Source organism: Astatotilapia calliptera, chromosome 22 (genome assembly GCF_900246225.1).
Source record: "Astatotilapia calliptera chromosome 22, fAstCal1.2, whole genome shotgun sequence".
In the NCBI taxonomy this organism is placed as follows: Eukaryota; Metazoa; Chordata; class Actinopteri; order Cichliformes; family Cichlidae; genus Astatotilapia; species Astatotilapia calliptera.
The window spans coordinates 17,839,860-17,859,526 of NC_039322.1; the positions used below are offsets into that span (position 1 = coordinate 17,839,860).

The following is a 19,667-nucleotide window of genomic DNA, read 5'->3' on the forward strand; positions in this document are numbered from 1 at the left end:
AGGCAGAGTATTTCCTCCCAGCTGTGTGCAATATCACTATCATGGTCACCAAAGATGAACAGGAGCTGCTGGGCACTGTGTGAACCTGTTCTTCTCTTTGCAGCACAGGGTAGCATTGTTGAACCCGAGGCAAAACTTATGCACAAGGTTAGGGTTTTCATTCAGCGCAAATGTACGACTGATTATTTCATGCAGTGCATATAATGACATTTGCTATATGACCTAATAACATCCGCACAACTCTGCAGCACGCTGAAATAAAAGCGTTCCACATCAAAGGCATCTTCACAAAGATGGCGATGACACGAGACACCAGTAAAATAAATCCAGCTTAACAGAGTGAACTGAGGAATGTCAGTGAATGAGCGGCCAGTCAGCTGCTGTAAATGCTTTGAACTTAACCGGTCAGACTGCACAGTGCAACTCCAAAGATCCCCTTTTATTCTCACTGAAATCGGAGATCCACCTGAATACCATCCAAACCTGCAGCCCTTTTAAATAACGCCGGGGTCTTGTTACAAATTTGTGGTTCGTTACATCAGGCCTGTGAAAAATAATGTCAGCGATATGTGAAATTAAATATGGTAAGATTTGAATTAGGTATCCCATCGAACTGGAGTCTGTGTTTGCTAGTTTTGATGGATCACATTCTTGAGTCAAAGTCTAATATTGCCACATAAATCCAAAATCCAGAGGAAAACATTGGAAGTGTGTACTCTTCCCTGCTCCCTATAACACACATGCACAAACAAAAAAGATGCTGCAGGGGAAAACGGTGCAAACAAGGCAAATCCAAACAGCAAAAGAAACAGTCTTCTTCTCACTTACTCAGTCCCACTTTCCACCATCTGAGTGAGCAGCGAGATACCGTCGAGGTTGATGAACTCCTGGGCAAAGGTGATATCCCGGGACGCGTTAGCCAGGTCCTTAAGAGCCTCCAGCTTGGCGTCCATGCTTGATGACTGGATCCGTTCATGAAGCTGCACTGCCGTCTGGTACTGGAGGGCAAAAGGGAAAAGGAAACAGGACATGTCCCAGATTGTGAACGATTTCATACGTATTCACAGAATTTGCTTTTTCAAATGGCAAAACACTTACAGGAGAGGTGGTCAAACGAAGGATCGAGCCGTTCTTAATGTCGCTGCGATTCTGTGGAGGATTACAAGGACACAAGCAGAAGTTAGTGTGCACTTCAGGCCTTTATATCCCCCTCTTGGATACAGCAGCTTTGCAGATGAGCAAACCTTTTCTGTGATGTAGAAATTTGTCGCGTCAGCAATCTGCAGAGCAAAGTTTTCAGGGCTCCCCAGGGACCACCTAAAAGGCATTGGATAGAGACAAAATACACTGTGTACTTGGTTTAAAAGTGCATTAAAAACAGCAAATAGAAATCAAGTATGGGGGTAGGGGACAGTTAAATTCTAATCCAAAAGACATGAACTAGTGCATACATTAAAAAAAAAAAAAAAAAAAAGCAAATGAAGACTTACCCCTCGCATACTTCTTTAATGATGGCTGAGAGAGGCTTTTTCTGGGAATTAAAAAAAAAGGCAAAACTACATTTAGTTCACAGTCTAGTACTGAGTTCCTAAAACAACAGGCAATTCAGAGAGGGCTGCAATTATTTTATTTTGCGGGACTGGCACAATGAGAGGCTGTTCTTCAGGAGCCTGTATTTATCCAACTGCTGATGTGGGATCATCGACCATGGCTGCTGCACCGCTTCATTCATTATTAGTGATTCAGTGTTTCTACAGCGGTGCAGAGTACATCTTTTCAAGAACCACATTTACAATTTCACAGCTAAAAAATTGAATGAAGATTCAATGAAATATACAGAAACCCCTCAGTTCCCCAGGAAGCCTAAAACAAGATACTGTCTAAAGTGAAACAAGTTTCTTAATCTAGATCTGGGGACATCTAATAACAGCCTTAGTATACCAGCAGTGAAAGATTTAGCATTACAAGTCAACTCATGTTGAGGCCAACCTTCCCCCCCGAGGGGCAAAGGCTACACTAAAACTTTGATGTTTTATGATGCTGACGTCAGCCTGCTTTCACAACAACACGCTGATGTCTAACCTTTGACCTATGATCTTGAAGCATTACAAACTAAAATGGAGTATTTTATTATCTTTAACCATATTATTGGATTAAAACTGGCTGTAAAACTTGAGATTTTATGGTGTCATTGAAAAAATTAAATGTGTGTTGTACAGCTCTCTCCATGCCCTTTCATATGATATATTACTCAGTATGGTTTGTTAAAAAAGTTTTCAGTGTTAACTTTGACCTTGGGTGCTAGCTATAAAGTAGCAGAGCCAAATGCTCAGCTAACCTATGTACTCTGGTCCTCCAGGGCCTGGTATATTGTTGTGAAGTTTGAGAACAGACAAACAAACTGAGCCAATTACACAATGTTTACTCATTACGTAGTTGGGGCAGCACCTTTTTTAAATGACTTTGATCAACCAAAGATAATAAAAGTACAGAAAAACAATATCAGGTTCTGAATCAGGATACTTCATTTTCTGCTGGGCCAATTCTAACCACTCTTTTCTTTAAATTCTTCCCCCCCCAAACGCATGAAGATGGATTCGTTTGAGTATCTATATATCAAAATATACGAGCATATTGCATTATTGCTTTTCTGGGGATTAGCCCAGACAGTGAGAGAAGCTGCGGTGATGAAGACAGACAGACAAAAGATAACGATGGCAGGATGGTGGGCATATATGACAAGGAAAGAAAGGCAGAGTGGTGACAGAAAAAGAGGGTGGGCTGTTTGTGAACAAAAGGGAGAAGGGGAATAAACAAAAGCAGGAAAAAGTATGTGAAAAGAAAAAGTGTACGCATAAAAGGAGTTTGAGTCTTTTTTTTTCCTGCTCTCAGTGTACTTATAAAAAGCAATGCAGCTAATAACGAGGACAACAAACAGAGATGGACACAGAAAGATGAAAAATTAGGAGCATGCAAGATGTGTATGAGGAGGGAAGCGAGATAAATAAAAGCAGCGTGTGCACGAGAAATACTAATCAGTGTTAACTTAATATCTGCTTGCTTGCCACTGCCATCATCCTCAGGCTCTGTGGGAGATACAGTATGCTGCTAGGCTACATGCATAATCTCTATACAAACTCACGCAAGCACAAACACTCATAAAAGTACTCGACGCTACAACCACGTTTCTAAAAGTTTTCAGCTATTTAAACCCCATATTTACCTTAACCCCCCCTTCACAAAAACAACATTTTAAATGTTGCATCAAAGACATTTTTAATCATTTTTGGGAAAAATAAATGCTCTTAGAATTTAGTGCCAGTTACATGTTTCAACCAGAGGCATGTTTTCCACTGTGTTGCATCACTTCTTTTAAAAAACACTCAGAAGGCATTTGGGAGCTAAAAGGGACTGATGCTGTAGCTCTGAAAGTGAATATTTTCAGTGGTGACGCTGACAGACATGGATTGCAGAGAGTCCCTCTTTCATTACAGATCATGCTGCAGTAACACGAGCAGAATGTGGTTTGGCATTTCAGGAATAAGCAAACCCTTCCTAGAAAATGTTGCTCCAAAACCTGCATACGTGCAACGTTTGCATGTCGTCCAAGCCGCTGCGCGCTAAGGAGCCATCGTGGATGCTGGCTTGTTATTTTTCCCACGACAGCAACTGAAGCTCAGAGGATGGAGCATTCATGATTAAAAAAGAAAAAACAAATCTGATTTTGATTACTTCCTTGCTTACAGAGATTTCTTCAGCCTCTCAGAATCATTCGGTTTTTGCAGATGATGCAACTTTAGGATTAAAAACTTCATTGTTAAATTGCTGAATTATTTGGCAGCTCTTGACAGAGTAGTAAAACCCTTCCCATGTTAACTTCTCAGTGAATCATCCTCTCTGGTAAACTCTTTTTATACCCAGTCATGCTAATGTGAAATAAGAGAGAAACACAGAGATGCTTCCAGTGACCCTACTTTATATGTTGCCTATTATGTACCTATAAATACAAGCAGTTCTCCAAGCTTTAAACTGACTCTGTTTCCCCGTCTACCATTTCCCTGTCCAACCTCCCACTACATCTTCCTCTCCTTTACTATTACTTTCAACCCACACGAGCCACTTTGTTTAACTTACTGTAAGCCCAGTCGGGAGTACAGTTCAAGGGTAGCACCTACATAACCGGAATTCACTTTGTACAAAGGTGAAAAGCAAAGCTGTTATCTATAACATCCTATACCACCCACTAGATTTCAGCTCCTGTTACACCACACAATAGTTTATCTAAGGAGTTATTCCACTTTAGCACATTTGGTGGTTATTCTTTTTTTTTTCCCCCCTCCGAGATCATTTATATGCAATAAAGCATGACCCGCTAGAACCTGCTAGCCATTTTTGCACATTCACTGAAGGTATTTAGTCTTATTTCACTCAAGGAAACAGTTTAATACATCCCTCTGGACTTTTCTTCTGTTAACCACTGTGCTTAGATGCGTGCACACAAGCACACACCAAAATATAAATAAATGCCTTTATTTTTAGTTTTCTATCTTTTAACCACAGCAGTGACACTAATATAAAACCAATTTTAGCACATTACCTAAAACTAAGTGGACTGTTAGTCTTAGAGTTTGTTTCTTGCCCCTTTCCACCTGCAAACATTCCTCTCATCCCTCTACTCCACCAGAAACCCCACCACCCAATCCTCCCCCAGTTTCTCTATTGCCTTTCTGATAAACAAAAAGCAATTAAAAACACTTAAAAACAACTGTCTAAACTTGTAGCGATTCCCCCGCATTCCTACATAAAGGTTGGACTTCTGTGCCTGAAGATGTTTGGAGAGATACAGAAATCACAGAGACACACACCGAAGCAGATGTAGCCTAAACACACTCACGCGTGCACTGCAGAGGCGCATATACAAACAGACAGAAATAATAAAAATACACATATTTGTCGGCATGCACATGGATACAGGCACATGCATGCACACACACAGCAAATGAGCATGCACACGCATGAACAGTAACAACGATCCATGTTGCCACACAAACACACCCACGCACATTTTCACATAAGCAGAATTTTACCTGCGTAAACAAAATTTACACATACAAGTTTTCAGGCATGTACACACACATACACACACACTTTCTCTGGGTATCAAAACAGCTCGAGCTGCAGAAGCCCACTCCCCGTCGCATGAGTCAGACAGCCATATGCTGCTGCAGGGCCTATTGTACAGAGGAGATGCAGAGGGAGGAGGAAGAGGTGGGGGTTGATGGTGGAGGACAAGAGAGGAAGAGGCACAGCGCGCGCAAGTTTCGCAGTCACAACAAAACACGGGGAGGAGGAGTGCGAGGGGGGAGCGAACAAGAGCGAAAGCAAAGAAGGACAAAGAGGAGGAAGGCAACACAGAGGTGGAACAAGAGGAAGATGACAGGGAGAGATAAAAGGAGGAGGAGGAGGAGGAGAGGTGGCTTAAAGAAGTAAAGACAGACCTAAGCAAAGCTAAAGGCAATCTACTCAGACTGGAACAGCGCTGCTGATAAGGGGGGGGGGGGCATTTAATACAAAAACCACACCCCCTAAATCTCTACTTAAGTGTTTAAAGCACCAGAAGCACATGTACTTCACAGTTCAATACTTCATTCACTAGTTCATCCATTGAGAAGGGCAGTTGTGACTCCGGTTACCACGGTGACTCATAGCTTTTACAATCATTAGCCCATCTGTGAGTCACCCAAACAACAAACAGGCCAATTTATAAAACTGTATGTGCAATCAAACAAAGTAACAGCAAAAATGTCCCCCCCACACACACACGGGGTAGTTGCTGTTTGGGCTAATTATTTTATTAGCATGTAATCTAGCGCTGGATAGACCCCGACAATCTGCCGACATACGGCATGGCCATTATCTGTGGGCTCGTAATGGATGCGAGCTGCGTGCAGGCGAAAGCAGCTGCGACGCAAATCTACACAGAAGTGCAGTTTCAGTTTTAAAAAGCACACACCAGTGTTGTTAACTGTTGAGCATAAATGTAGCAACTGCATTATGTAAATCAGTGGAATATATAGCTATGCACTGATGAGGTTTCATAGCGCTTTAGCATTGCAGCTATTTAATGTTACAGTTTTTAAAAAACAAACGATAAAACCCTCCTTACAGTCGTGGAGCGCCACCAACCAATCAAGTTGCAGTTTAGATCTGTGTTTGTCCAGATGCATGCAATATATCAAGTGAAGACTTGGAAGAAATTTAATAGTGAAAACACTGCAGATTGAAGAAAGAGGAAGACCACAGAGGAGATTCATGGATGTAGCAAAAAAGTTCATACAGAGGCTGGAAGAAGAGGACACTAGGGGTAGGGTGAGATAGCGGAAGAGAGTGATGGTGAAAAGAAGAAACCGAAAGAAGGCGAAGAGGGTCGCAAGATCTCCTCACGCTACCGAGTTACAGTGCAATAATCGCCACAAACAGAACATTGTGATGCTGAACGTCTTGGGTAATGGCCCAAACTGCGTGACATCACAATGATCCTTGACCACGACCATTACTTTAAGTGAACATTTGTGTCAGATGAAGCGAAACTCGCTCGAGGAGTTCCTCAGACATCACAGTCAAAAGAACAGGAGGTCACAGAGACCCTGACCTTTGACAGGCAAAGTTAATCCATTATTCCTTTGAGCTTTTGTCCAAACCTACTGAAATTTCCCTGAAGGTGTTCAAGAGATATCACATAATGCCTCTGACCACAGCTGTGACCATTATGTTTTACATTTTAAAAAACAGCATCACTAAGATTCATTGATATTGTAATGTGACAGATGCATAAAGCTTTAACTGAGTTTGTTTTCCATAGCAGACAATGTAAGAGTGAGAAGGTTGCTCACCTGTTTTGTACATGGTGTTGTGCTTTATACCAAATCTCACCTCCAGTCATATGAATACTTTTTGCTCTGACAGTGAGCTAAACAGCCCAGGTATTTACCCACAAACATCCATATTTTTTGTCACTTTTCTTAATGACAGAGCCAGCCTCTTTGCATTCAGTGAAATTTCTTTAAAGCTATGTCAAAGCTGTGACTAACTGTTAAACATCTTTAATCAAGGCCACATCCTTGAGGCTAATTAGTATAATTGATGGGAACAACGCAAAAGCTGCACCAAGCCCTGAGCACATCCGCCCAGCCGCTCCAGAGAGAGACACCTACAAACATCCAAGCGATTTCATTATATACACAGCAACGGATTACTGCGCAATAATGTGTTCATACAAAACACGCACTGTGATTATGGTTTTTAAATCTGCACGGTGAGCGTCACAGACCCCAAACATTTTTTACTGGTTGTGCTGGATTTAAAGGACAGTAATGTCTGCAGGTGAGATGACGGTGTCTTTTGTTGCACTGAGGCACATACCTGGTCTATCTCCATGAGCTTGGGGAATGCCCCCGGCCACTCAATGGCCACCTTGACAATATCTGCCGGCGGCGGCATGGCTCCCAGGGTGGGGGTGAGAGCCTCACTGCCTCACACCTCTGTCAGTACTGCTGAAGATGGCTCATCCAAACCTGTAGGGTAGAGTGAAGGGGAACAAAAAGAAGCAGAAAATGAGGCACATTAGTCACTGATGTTTGCTTGTGTTAGAGTTGTTGAAATTCAAAGACTATTTTAAGGCCAACAAGGACAGCGCTGAAAAATAAGACACAGCGCTCTGGGGGGGGGGGGGGGGGGGGGGGGGTGTGTGAGCGCAAGCAAATGAAACTCATCTTCAGGAGAAGCTAGTGAACTGCTAAAACCAATAAGATCACTTTCGTATAGCATTTAAATTTTTAGAGGAAGTTAGTCAACTGACCTACTTACATCAATTTACTATAATTTGTGCACCCACAAGAAAGTAAACACTCTGGCTCTTTTTATTTCGTACCAAGAAATCATCTCAGGTAAGGCTGGCCAACAACAGTGGGGGGTTTAGCATCAGTACCAGTTTAAAAACCACAAATACACTGCATGCTGTTCATTAGCCCACAGCTAGGACAGGCTCTTCAGTTAAGAACTATGCTCTGCATGCTTATTCCTGCAAATACTGGCACTGAAAGTCATACGTGAATGCCGTTAAACTTCTATCGCTTATGCAAACTAAGGCAGGCAGACTTTTTATTTGTCCTCTGAAATCAATTTTTCCAGGGGTAGACTAATTTAAAGTTGGAGTGTGGTACATTTACATATAAATAACCATCCAGTAAATTCGAGCCCTTGCCAAACAAGCTCATACAATGCTGATTAAGCCTATCACAGCCACGTAAATCTCTCTGTATTTTGCAAAACGGGAGTTTTAAATGTGGTTACTGCAGTTACTTTCTGTACAAGAATTCAGAAGGACGTTAGAGCAACTAAGTGCATTTACTCCCACTGCCAAAAGGGAAGACAAAAAGTCCACACATCTGGATATATTCAAATTGTTCACTGGTGTTCGAGTCAAAATTCAACTGCTACTCTTGGTTCTATTCTCAATTCAGACATTTTTGTCCAGCAGAAAAACCATAAACCACTCAGCAGCATCTTCCTGTGACTCAAGCAGTGGAACAGTTCAGTTTGAAAGTCCCTTTGGACATTTTCACATAATAGTTCCTGTTGCTTTGGAGAGAGGATGCAACTGCCACATTAAACCACATTAGCATGAACATAAGAGTCAAAAGCAAGCGGTTAAACACGTTAGTAGCGCAGAGCTTCTTCCACAGCCCTGTGCAGTAGCACTTGCTTCAAGGGGTATCCCTTCAATTTAGCATATAAAAGGTCAGTTTACTCATCATGGGGCGCATAAAACAACCTTAAAAAGATCTGAGCAATGTCTTCTGTTATTCTGAGTGAGCTCTGTCAAGTCTGAGTAAACTACTTAAGTGACATGACCCAGATATCTTAGCTTGGATGGATAAAAAGACTTGATTAGCTGCAGATTAAAAAAAGCTAAAACAAAAAAAAGTTGATCTGCAAAAGGAAAGCAGAAAAACGATGAAGCACAGATTAAAGAAGATGGATGTTAGTACTTGGCTTGGGGATGGGTCACAACGTAACTGAATTTTACAATTATACCTTGAATCTGTACAAGCAACCATGTGAACTCTTGTTCATAAACAAAGCAAAGGCAAAAGACGTCAACACTCACTCCACTTTCATGCAATTACCCCTACGCTAACACTGAACCTGTAATCCTCCTCCCTGACCCCTCCTCACAGCCCTTCAGGGCACCAAAAACGGCATGATATCTCACATAGGAGACGACAGCCAGATCGACCTGAAAGGCTGTGGATAAGCCAGTTTGTGCTTCCACAGCTTAAAGAAAGGCAAATCAGAGTCACCCGGAACCGTGCGGGGAGAGCTGAGCAAAACCACTTCTGTGTCCTTGCAGGGGGTCTAATGAAACCCGCCAGTGGACGAGTCTCGAGTGGAAAATGTAGCATAGAAATCCGCATAATCAACTGAGGAAGGCATCAATAATTTACCTTCTCAGCTTGTCTAAAAAAACTCAGATAATCCTAGTTCCTGGTGAAGAAGTCTGATTACATATTTAATTTGAAAATGCATATTGTATAATGGCTGGCTCAGACTAATTCCTGGGAGAAAACTGCTGAGCGGAATATGGTGTTATTATAGTGTTAATACACATGGCAAAAGCACTTGTGGATGGATGACTGGAGACGTGTTTACAAACACTGACCACATGTAATCTATGCACGTGTGCATTTAAAGAGAGTGTGTTAATTTAAGGACACCGGCCTGGCGTTGTGTGTGATTCACCCCATAATAATCCACATAGCCTTTATTCAAGGGCCCGTTGCCATGGCAGCTGCTGCATCAATAGCTTGAGATGTGGATGCATTTTCTTTCCAAACTGCATGCCCATACTCAAGTCACGTTTGTCACAACTTCACAAAAATGAGTCACTCCAGCCCTCTGCGTTGAACGAGCGTGCCTGCTGAAGATTAGAACGGTTTCTTAATGCATGTTAAATACTTTCTGATACACTTTGCCTTCAGTGATGTTCAGTAAATTAGTGTTTTGCTCCGCTTTCCAGCTCTGTAACCTTACGCAGAAAAGATAATGCCACAAAAGATGAGGAAAAACAAAATGGAAAGACAACACTGAAAGAGATCTATGTAAACATCTGGATAAACTGAATTCTTGAATCCTGCTTTTTATTTGTTCACAAAAATGTGCCTTTTAAGAAAAGAAGAAGAAAAAATTAATTTCAGGCTCATCCTGTTTTTTCCATGTTAAAAATACATGTCCCAAATACAGGAGCCTTACTGTACTAACACATGTATGATTCATTCAGTTGCATTACACAAAGAAACTCGCATTAGTCATCTATGTACAGATAATCATCCCTCTCAAAACTGACCCGAAGTCACAGAGAGACAGAAAATGAAAGCTAGAAAATTGCTGTTCTTGAGACTGCCGTCAACATTTTTAGCCCTGATATTCCAGTGATTTTAATGTTAGTCCACTGTTTAATTTGTCAGTTTCCTCAGGTTAAAATATCACAGCAACGTTTAAGTGAAATATCTCAACAGCTGTTGGATGAAGAGCCATAACATTAGCTAAAGCTTGTACATTCACATGCTCTTCAGATGCTCCCATTTCCAAAGTTTTCCTGATTATTCCAGCACACATACAACACAGTGCATTAAAGACCCTCATGAGATGAAGGGTACATGCTAAACTTTATCCTTTAAGGTTAACACACCATCACAGTGAATCTAAGACTTTAAGTTGACACTGTTTTCTGCACCAACATGTTAGCATTATCTAAATATCAGGGACCCCCAACAGAACCCAGTTGGGTTTTTTTAGGTTCTAAGCCTATATTAACTATTTGATGATATTTGATGGTACTGGCATTTATAACATCTAATAAATGAAATGTGAATAATGAATTGGATAACCATAAAAAAAATGGATGGCTGGATACCAGAGTGCAATGTTGGGTTTTTAAATAATTTCTCTAATCAACAATCCCCTTTTTGTCTTTTAAAAACACTCACAAAAAGTAAATAAGTAAAGCAGTTTATTTGAATGTAATTGTTTCGTATTGCTTTAACTAAACCTACCAGTGCAATTTCTGGGACTTCCAGTTGTAACTAAAGGCAAACAATAAAGTCCACTGGGACATATTTCTGTTGATGTTATCACAGACATAACAGGATCTGATGAGTAACATGAAACTGGAGTGCATAAATGCCAAAGATAGCTACTGTGATATGTTTGCACCAAGACTTAGGCTCAGTTCACTGAGTACCCTGCTGTGATAACACAAAGAAATAACCAAAAATTACAGGAAGATCCATTAAGTGAAGAATTCGAGAGACTTGTTTGTACCTTAAGTCAGAGCACAAGCTCATTCTCCTGACACAGGATTTGGTTTTTCCAATAAGGATGAGAAGTGTGTGCGTGTTTGTGCGTTTGTATCTGTATGTGTGTGTTCCCAGCACCTTGTCATCATCTTCCAAGAACTTCAGATGACTCAAAGATGGACTGCCTTGAGGCATATTGATTGGAAATACACACATGTGCACGTACCAGGCCACACACACGCACACATTATCTAAAGCTTCAATTTAATTGAGAAACACAACGTTTCAACACACATAGCACACCAGAGCTACAAGTGGTCCAGGACTCATTCGATCAACATGTTTTTCTAGCGATCGACACGCCGCGCTCCTGCAAACAGCTTCTTAGAAACAAGCTTTTCACACCAGGATTATGTCTGGCGTCCATATACGTTTGCCTTCATATCTACAAAAGATCATGATTTACATGAGCCATGTGGTCTGTGTATCAATTCCCTTATCTGTCACTTTGGCATCTCGCTGCAGCCTCTTTACACTGTAAATGGAACCTTGTTATCGCACTAGCTGCTGTCACAGCTCATCATGTCAGAGCAGGTGATTTGCTGCAACCTGGTTTAGCTGAGTTTGAGTGACTGAGTGTGTTTATTTTACACTCTGCTAGAGGGTTAAGCAGGCCAGCGGGATAAAGAGCTCATTCCATCTTTTTTTATCTTCTGGATCTGACCCCGCTTCTTTTCTCTTCTCTGCTTTTCTACCGCATCTGATGTTTTATTGCTTTCATCGACCTCTTTTTCCACTCCGTGCTCTGCTTCTCTCTCCAGAAACATATTATTTTGCAGAATTTGACCCAAATAATACATATACACTCACCGGCCACTTTATTAGGTACATATATTCAACCGCTTGTTAATGCAAATATCTGATCGTCCAATCAAATGGCAGCAACTCAATGGATTCAGGCATGTAGACGTGGTCAAGGCGAATAAGAATGGGGAAGCAGGGTGATCTAAGTGCCTTTGAATGTGGCATGGTTGTTGATGCCAGACAGGGTGGTCTGAGTTTTTCAGAAACTGCTCATCTACTGGAATGTTCCCTCATAACCAACTCGTGGGTTTACAGAGAATGGTACAAAAACTGAACATATCAGAATCAGAATCAGAATCAGAAAGGGTTTTATTGCCAAATGTTGAGCAGGTTTACAACATTAGGAAATTGCTGCGGTGCTTCAGTGCAAACATGCTGTCATAAATTGCGCTTAAATAGACATGAAAAAATAAAAGTAAGAATAAGAATTAAAAGTGCTACGTAGAAAGATATATACATGAGTGCAGGTGGTGATCAGTGCCAAACATGGAATGATGCAGTGAACACAGCGTAGGGTCATGAGTTAGTGGTGGGAACAGTCGTACGTTTATTGTTCATGTGTCCAACAGCAGAGGGGAAGAAACTGTTCTTATGGCGAGAGGTTCTGGTGCACTTTACAGGAAGGGCCAGAGTCGTCTCTATTTTTTGAGGCGACTGAGGTCCTTCAACATCTGCCAGAAAATGCTGAGGATTTTCTATGAGTCTGTTGTGGCCAGTGCGATCCTCTATGCTGTTGCATGCTGGGGGAGCAGGCTGAGGGTCGCAAATGCCAACAGACTTAATAAACTGATCCGTAAGGCCAGCAATGTTGTGGGGATGGAGCTGGACTCCCTCAAGGTGGTGTCGGAGAGGCGGATGCTGTCCAAGATAAAGACAATGTTGGATAACACCTCCCACCCACTCCATGACATGTTGGTCAGTCACAGGAGCTCGTTCAGTGAGAGACTGAGATTACCGAAAAGCACCACTGAACGACACAGGAAATCATTCCTGCCTGTGGCCATCTCCCTGTACAACGCATCCACTTAACACACTGTTTGCTGCTACAACTACACATGTTTCTTTTCCAACTATTTATTTATAAGTGACTTATGTATGTATGTATGTATATATATGTATATATTGTACTATTCTTAGTTAGCGTATTGTCTGTCTTGTCTTAATGTTGGTTTAAAATGGAGCACTGTAACAAAAAATAATTTCCCCCAGGGATCAATAAAGTATTCTGATTCTGATGATTCTGATTCTGAATGGACCGGAGCCTCCTGCCTGAGGGGAGCAGGTCAAACAGACTGTGTCCAGGGTGAGAAGGGTCAGCTGAGATCCGAGCTGCACGCCCCAGTGTCCTGGAGGTGTACAGGTCCTGCAGAGATGGGAGTCTACAGCCAATCACCTTCTCAGCAGAGCGCACAACACGCTGCAGTCTCTGTTTGTCCCTGATAGTGGCTCCAGCGTACCACACGGTGATGGAGGAGGTGAGGATGGACTCGATGATTGCGGTGTAGAATTGCATCATCGTCCGTGTTGGCAGGTTGAATTTCTTCAGCTGCCTCAGGAAGTACATCCTCTGCTGGGCTTTCTTAATGACGGAGGTAATGGTGGGCTCCCTCTTCAGGTCCTGAGTGATGGTGGTACCCAGGAAGCGGAATGAGTCCACAGAGGTGATGGGGGTGTCAGTCAGGATGATGGGGGGGAGTGGGGCTGTGTGCTTCCTGAAGTCCACAATAATCTCCACTGTCTTCTGGGCATTCAGCACCAGGTTGTTGTGGCTGCACCAGGACACCAGACGTTCAACCTCCCTCCTGTAGGCAGACTCATCCCCAATAACGGTGGTGTCATCTGCAAACTTGATTAGCTTGACAGACTGGTGGGTGGAGGTGCAGCAGTTGGTGTACAGAGAGAAGAGCAGAGGAGAAAGAACACAGCCCTGAGGGGAGCCGGTGCTGATGGTCCGAGAGTCCGAGACATTCTTTCCCAGCCTCACATGCTGCTTCCTGTCCGTCAGGAAGTCGGTGATCCACCGGCAGATGGGATCAGGCACATTCATCTGGGAAAGCTTGTCTCGGAGATGGTCTGGAAGGATGGTGTTGAAGGCAGAGCTGAAGTCCACAAACAGGATCCTGGCGTAGGTTCCTGGGGAGTCCAGATGCTGCAGGATGAAGTGTAGAGCCATGTTGATGGCGTCATCTACAGACCTGTTGGCTCTGTATGCAAACTGCAGGGGGCCCAGGAGGGGGGCCGTGAGGGTCTTGAGATGGGAGAGAACTAGGCGCTCAAATGACTTCATGACCACAGATGTCGGAGCCACGGGTCTGTAGTCATTTAGTCCAGTGATCCTAGGTTCCTTGGGGACAGGGATTATGGTAGAGGACTTGAAGCAGGCAGGCACATGACATGCCTGCAGTGAGGAGTTGAAAATGCCAGAAAACACTGGGGCCAGCTCGTTTGCACAGTGTCTGAGGGTGGCAGGAGACACGCCGTCTGGGCCGGGAGCTTTCCAAGCATTCACTCTTAAACTGCTTCCTCACACCTGCTTCATGAATATGAAGAGTTGTGGTCGGAGGAGGTGGTGTGAAATCCTCTTTTGTGTGGGGTGAGGAGGGGGGTGTTGTAGGTGAACAGTTTGAAGGTGGTGATGGCTCTATGGAGGGGGGAGAGGTGGGGGAATTAGTGTCTAAAGTGCCTCTATTGTTGGGGCCGTTGGAGGTGTGAAGGCTGCCTGATGGCTCGTCAAAACGGCAGTAAAAGTCGTTAAGGGTGTTGGCTAAGAGCAAGTCATCAGTGGAGTGGGGGGTTTTAGGCTTGTAGTTTGTGATATTCCTAAAACCTTTCCACACAGAGGCCGAGTCATTCTCTGAGATCTGCTGCTGCATCTTCTCAGAGTGCTGATGTTTAGCAATGTCCACTTCTTTAGTGAACCTGTACTTGGCCTCTCTGTAGCAGTCCCTGTCTCCGCTTCTGAACGCCTTTCTCTTTTCCAGCCACAGCTTTTTGAGTTTGGGAGTAAACCAGGGTTTGTCATTGTTATAACTCACCCTGGTGCGTGATGGCACAATGCTGTCCTCACAGAAGTGGATATAGGAGGTGACAGTGTCCGTAAACTCGTCCAAGCTGTTAGAAGCAGCCTTCATTGTGTCCCAGTCTGTAGACTCCAAACACGTGCGAAGCTCCTCCACAGCCTCGTTGCTCCAGTTTTTTTGTCCTCACGACAGGTTTGGAGAGCTTCAGCCTCTGTCTGTACGCGGGGATTAGGTGGATCATGACGTGGTCAGAAAGTCCGAGTGAAGCGCGGGGCACCGCGCGATAGGCCCCGCTGATCGTGCTGTAGCAGTGGTCTAATGTCCTCTCCTCTCTGGTCGGGCATTTAATATACTGCTTAATATACTGCTTATATTTCGGAAGCTCATGGCTCAGATTGGCTTTGTTATCTACTGAGCCGCAGTTTTCTGGATAGTTGCTGCCAAAGGAGAGTGGCCAGACATCTTTGAGCTACAGTTGCTCAAATAACCACTGAAGGTATGCAGAAGAGCATCTCTGAACGCACAACGTCAAATCTTGAAGCAGACGGGCTGCAGGACAGAAACCACACCGGGTGCCCCTGCTGTCAGCTGAGAGCAGTGTTTAAGAACAAAGAAAAACTGGGAAATTTGCACAAGCTCATCAAAATTGGACAACAGAAGATGAAAAAAAATATACTGACCGGTCTGAGTCTGGGTTTCTGGCACAACATTCAGAATGTAGGGTCAGAATTTGACATGGTACTGTAAGTCGAGGACCAGAAAAGCCTTATTGGATGCTCTCTTTTTAATTCTCTTGGTGCAATCTTCATATTTACACGTTGTATTCAGCACCATGACTCTTATACAATGAACTGTTCCAGAGTCAAGCCCAAAGTTATTGTAAGCTTTGAAAGTACATGTGTGCAATTAATCTGTCCTTATACACTCGCCCACCTGCTGTTACCAGGAGGCATTTAGTGCTGGGTTACAGTATCTATCTTCCCCATGATTACATATAAACAGAAGAAGCTAGAGCCTTGTTGATACTGGAATTTTGGAGAGGGTACCAGTTTTCTTTAGAGAGAGAATATTATTTGATTTAAGTAAAAAAATCAGAGAAAAGGATTATGACTGTTTTGCTTTTGAACATTATTTAAACCCAAATAAATGACAAATACAAAAAAAAGACTGAGACTGTGAAATTATCAAAGTACAATTTATGCATCTTTCCTTTTATAAGTTTAATTTAATCATATAGTCCATTAAACAGTTTATTATTGTGTGATTCTGTCACCTGCCAGAGGTAGAAATTAAGGAACAAAGCCATCAGTAAAGAGAAGAGAGATGATGACAGCAGAGGAAACAGAGGGGAGAGAAATCTTGTGTTTTGTTAGGCAATACTAGGTTTCACCTCAATAATTCATGATGTGTAATAGGAGGGTCCCACAATCTGTGGAGGGACGAGGGGAGGGTGAAGGTGAAGGCAAGGGAACATGAGTAGGAACAGAGGTAGGAAGGCTACGAGAAGCAACGTAAATGAAAGCGGGGCCGACAGCGTGTCAGAGAAAGTTAAAATGAAGGGTACTGATAATAAATAGAAAGCCAGAGAAAATGTAATAAAAAACAGAAATAAAGCAAAAAAGAAAGTAAATCAGCACATTATAGACATCTGAGAAAGTAGAACAAAAGAAAAGGCGAAACAGAGGGTTAAAAATAGAAAGACAAGGGTTATTATCGCATTATATGGACGTATCAGACCGCAGGATGACTTGTGCTAGAGTATGGTGAGACTGGGCTGCTCCACCAAGAAACTTTCTGTGAGAGCGTCAATGTTGTGACAGAGACCATGAGACGGCACTTTTTAAACACCGTGATGTGTCGCCTAGCAGCACTTGATGAACGTCAGACGCCTTTAACACATTTACCTCAGTGTCGCTCTCAAACTCGGACATTTAAGTGGCATTTAAAGCAGCACGACCTGAGGAGGCTGTTATGTGCAAACACCCTCACCCAGGATCAGGACTGGGCACATTAGAAACTGGGACTGTTGTGGAGGGCCGAACCCTAGGAAAATAAGCCCCCATCCCTGCATTACACAGTCTGATCGGGTAACACTTTTACATAGTTTTTATTTGGTTATTAAAGTCTGGTTAAATACACAGTTTAATAATTAATGCATTTACCTTTTTCTTTTTTTAAAAAAGAAATAATTTAAAGTTGTAAAAAATGTAGCCAAATTTCTCCACTCTCCAAGACAACTCTCTATTTGACTCATCTTACTTGTCATGATTGTAACAAGTTTCTTAACTGCTCATCATTATAACTTCAACCTCTTACAACTTACATAATGGAGATCTGTTATCATTCTGTGGTTCTACTAGAGTTCAAAGAAGTCCCCATTTCTTTCGCTAGGCCTTGGCACAGCACATCACTTATCGTCTGACCAGCTCCTGGTTCGAGAGCCATTCCCACTACCTTTCAGCCACATTTATTCTGATTGGCTGACCCTTGTCAAAAGAAGGCTTGAACAGCAGGTGGGTGGGGCTTGACCGATTGCGATTTATTAAACTTATCAGCAAATAGCTGGTACGTGACATATAATATCATCGTGGTCTTTACTGCGCTCACCTTCATCATACAAAAGAGCAGAAAGGGACTGATTGGAGCGGTCTGAATCAGGGCTTACCTGCACATGCTGAACAGTATTAATTATGCTTCAAGAAAACCAAAACGTGCAAGTACTAACAAGACCTTTTTATCCCCCTATATCCACAAAGACCAAGCAAAACGCAATGTAAATGTAAAAAAATCCTATCATAACACATCTGGTCACTCAAGCTCTTGTGTGCCTGAAGTGTGTCTGCACCACAAGGTTTCACGGTATCATGTGAACTATTAGTGTGGGAGAGGTTTCATGTTTATTGCTTTCGCATGAGAGCTTCAAGAATTGTATATGGAGAGATCAGTAACTTTGTCTTTGTGTGGGTGTGTCTGTATTAGTCTGTGTGCTGGCTGGATTTCAAAAGAACCCCTTCAAGCTCTTCATCTGATGCCTCTACAAAGGGCCCGCCTAGCTGCAGGGGTTAGTGTCTGTGTATATATGTGTGTGTGTGTGTGTGTGTGTGTGTGTGTGTGTGTGTGTGTGTGTGTGTGTGTGTGTGTGTGTGTGTGTGCGTGTCTTCAAATAGACCACCATCTTTTATTTGAGTTGAGACAAAAGGCCACAGTCGTGCTGCAGAGGACCTAGAGTTATTGTCGCTCTAAAGGTGACACCTTTAGACATCTACACACAGTAGATGTTCACGTTACACTTATTGTGAGCGTACATACAAAACACACCCTGTAGTTAAGGTAAATCAACTATGAACACCATCTGACGCTTCATGTTCCAAATATGTTACTTTAACTTGAAATGATTGAATTAACGATACAGAAGTGTGCATAATAGTAGTTATTACAGCTCAGTTACATTTGCACTATTACTGCTGGCATAAATTAAACACTTCAACCATTTAGGAGGTTGGGAAAAAAAAGAAAACTCGCCTGGCTGGGAATCACTGATGAATAGAGTGTCAACACAAAACAGAGCACAGTCCCAAGAGCCATGAAAGGCATAACAGCAAGAGTACACTTAATCTTAAAATCTTCATGCTTATTTAGTTGTTTTCCCATTCTTCCACAACACACGTATACCTAACACCCAGTCGACAGGAAAAACCACTGATTGGAAGACAAAGGGCTGAGAAAAAGGCTTCAAATAAAGGACAAAGACATAAAGGGTAAAGCTAGGGACAGGGTTGAGAAATGTGGCATCAAGATTCAAACAAACAGGAAGCGTCACGTTCTGAGGGACTTCGCATACCAGCAAGACAAAGAAAACAATCTAGCCAAGTCATTTTTTAAAAATATTTTTATTATGTAATAGACCATTTTCTAAAATTTCTAAAGTCTCTGTGCGACCCATGTGCCTCTCAGCGGGCCTCTGTGTCACAAACCGCCTTTGCTCACACAACACTAGCAGGATATCCTGTCAAAGGTCGCTACCAGCTGCTCGTAGCAACTCTCAGCAGCAGCCAGCCAATCTCTTTCAAGGCAGTTATGCCGCTAACACCAAGCTGACTTTTGCATTTATGAGTTTACATGTGCCACTCAATATACCAGCTCTGTGTTTTTTTAAACATAAATCTACACACACAAGAAAAGAAATGAGCATGGAGCTATGATGCACCACCAAACACAGAACAAACATAGCCTAAGTATAGCGCTCGGAGCAGAGCAAGCTGGCAAATTAAGGTAAACAAGTGAATCAGAAACAATTAGAGGTACTTGGATGATATTCTGTAAAACCAAGTAATAAAAACACGGAAATTATTAGTGATGAGGAGACAAAAAAAACAGAGACAGAGAAATAGAAAAAAAATCTAAGGCAAAATTAGGCTCCAAAGCA

At 42.5% G+C, this 19,667-nt stretch overlaps 1 protein-coding gene across 5 annotated transcripts in view; it reads right to left on the minus strand.

Moving 5' to 3' along the window:
* elmo1 (engulfment and cell motility 1 (ced-12 homolog, C. elegans)) overlaps positions 1–19,667 on the minus strand; it is a 102,565-nt gene that overhangs the window by 53,630 nt on the left and 29,268 nt on the right. For all 5 annotated transcript variants that reach the window (XM_026157087.1, XM_026157085.1, XM_026157086.1 and 2 more), the window contains exons 2-6: positions 7,423–7,574; positions 1,491–1,531; positions 1,245–1,317; positions 1,099–1,149; positions 829–998 (exon numbers count right to left, since the gene is read on the minus strand). In XM_026157087.1, coding sequence (XP_026012872.1) covers positions 829–998; positions 1,099–1,149; positions 1,245–1,317; positions 1,491–1,531; positions 7,423–7,500 — 413 coding nt within the window. In that variant the 5' untranslated portion in view covers positions 7,501–7,574. The remainder of the gene's footprint in view (positions 1–828; positions 999–1,098; positions 1,150–1,244; positions 1,318–1,490; positions 1,532–7,422; positions 7,575–19,667) is intronic.